Source organism: Malurus melanocephalus, unplaced genomic scaffold (assembly GCF_030028575.1).
Source record: "Malurus melanocephalus ecotype Western Australia unplaced genomic scaffold, MMel_1.1 scaffold_5384, whole genome shotgun sequence".
Taxonomy (NCBI): Eukaryota; Metazoa; Chordata; class Aves; order Passeriformes; family Maluridae; genus Malurus; species Malurus melanocephalus.
This window is the reverse complement of record NW_026628615.1, coordinates 1-1,898: the sequence shown is the minus strand read 5'-3', so window position 1 is coordinate 1,898 and position 1,898 is coordinate 1. Positions and strand designations below refer to the sequence as shown.

Below are 1,898 nucleotides of genomic sequence, written 5' to 3'. Positions count from 1 at the left end.
GGGATGATGATCCTATGGGGAGTTTATGGGGGTCCTGTGTATGGCCTATGGAGGATCCGGAGGGTGTGTGGGATGCCTTTTGGGAGGTATGGGCATCTGTCAGGGGTTGTGGGGTGAACTCTGGTGGGTTTTGGGGGTCTATGGGGGTTCTGTGGGGCCTGGGTGAGATCTGCGGGGGTTTGGAAGGGAGGGTTGGGCCTACGGAGGGGCTGGGGGGATTGTGGGAGTGTCTGTGATGCTGGGGTTCCCTATAACTCTCCATGGGGTGTTTTGGGGGTTGGAGKTYCCTRTAGCCCCCCATGGRGTYTCTTTGGGGTGGRGKGTCCCTAYAGACCCCTTAAGGTTTCTGAGGGGYCCGTTTGGTTTGGGGGTGYTGGGGGTTTGGGGGTGTTCCCTCTGGACTCTCCTCCTAGTGCTGATYCCCTTTTTTCCCCTCCCCAGGCCCTGCTGATCCCGCTCCCCACCATGTTCCTGCTGCCCTGCTCCGCCCTCGCCCTCCTCCTCCTCACCTGCCTGGCTCTGGAGCCGCCCCCTCGCTGCCCCCCGCCCTCCAACCCGGCCTTCCGCRGCTTCCAGCGGGCGTTCCTGCTGGGCTACCTGCCTGCACTGGCTGCGGACTGGCTGCAGGGCCCGCTGCTCTTCCAGCTGCTGCAGAGCCGGGGCTTCCTGCGCAGCCAGATCGCCGCCCTCTACTCCTGCGGCTTCGCCTCCAACGTCGCCTTCGGCCTCGTCTCCGGTGTCTTCGTGGATCGGCTGGGCCGGAAAAAGTCCTGCGTGCTGTCCTCGGGGCTGTGCTCCGTGTCCTGCCTGCTGCAGCTCTCCCGGGATTTCCTGGCGCTGGCGGTTGGCCGGGTGCTGGCAGGGCTCGGCACCTCGCTGCTCTTCTGTGCTTTTGAGTCCTGGTACATCCACGAGCACCTGGAGCGCCACGACTTCCCGGCCGAATGGATTCCCGACACCTTCTCCCGCGTGGCCCTCTGGAACGGCGGCCTGGCCGTGGCAGCCGGGCTGGTAGCCGAGCTGGTGGCCGAGGGGCTGGTGCTGGGCCCCGTGGCCCCGTTCCTGGTGGCAGTGCCCTTCCTGGTGCTGTCGGGGATCTGCGTTGGCAAAATGTGGGATGAGAACTACGGGAAGAGCCGCTCGTGTGGGAAGGCCTGCGGGGAAGGCCTTCGGGGCCTGGTGTCCAACCCCCTGGCGCTGCTCCTGGGGCTGGTCCAGGCTCTGGTGGAGAGCATCCTCTTCATCTTCGCCTTCCTCTGGACACCCATCCTGGAGCCGCACGGGATCCCGCTGGGAATCGCCTTCTCRGGATTCACGGCCGCCAGCGCCGCGGGCTCGGCGCTGTTCCGGCGCGGCGTCACCGGSAGGCTCCGGCTGCAGCCGCTGCGGCTCCTGCCCGCCTCCATCCTGCTCCTGGCGCTGGCCCTGCTCGTCCTGGCGTTGCCACTGTCCCCCGCCGGCGCTTTCCTCACCGTGCTGGTGCTGCAGCTCTCCTGCGGGATTTACTTCCCAGCCATGGCGTTCCTGCGGCGCCGGCTGGAGCGGCGAGGGGACACGGCGGGAGGGGCGCGGTGGCTGCGGCTGCCCCTCGGCCTGGGGGTGTCGCTGGCGCTGCCGGTGCTGCCCGGGGACCCTGCGGGGACACGGGGSGTGTTCGGGGCCGCGGCYCTGGCGGCGCTGGTGGCACTGGGGGCGGCCGGGGGGATCCTGGTCACCGCCCATGGGGATGAGGGGCTGAGGGTGGGGGATGAGGGGCTGCTCGAGGGGGACACTGGGGTGTGATGAGGACATTGGGACAGGTCAACAAGGGCACCTGGCTGTGATGGGGACAYCAGGATAGGTCAAGGGGGACACCAGGATGTGACAAGAACTGTGGGGCATGATGGGGTCATGGACAC

General features: G+C 67.5%; 1 protein-coding gene across 1 annotated transcript; it reads left to right on the top strand.

Annotated features, from left to right (window-relative positions):
- The first annotated feature begins 6 nt into the window (after positions 1 to 6).
- MFSD5 (major facilitator superfamily domain containing 5) lies at positions 7 to 1,892 on the top strand. The gene is made up of 2 exons (XM_057389389.1): positions 7 to 86; positions 442 to 1,892. The coding sequence occupies exons 1-2, from the start codon at positions 15 to 17 to the stop codon at positions 1,780 to 1,782; spliced, it is 1,413 nt and encodes a 470-aa protein (XP_057245372.1). The 5' UTR covers positions 7 to 14; the 3' UTR covers positions 1,783 to 1,892.
- Positions 1,893 to 1,898: the final 6 nt, after the last annotated feature.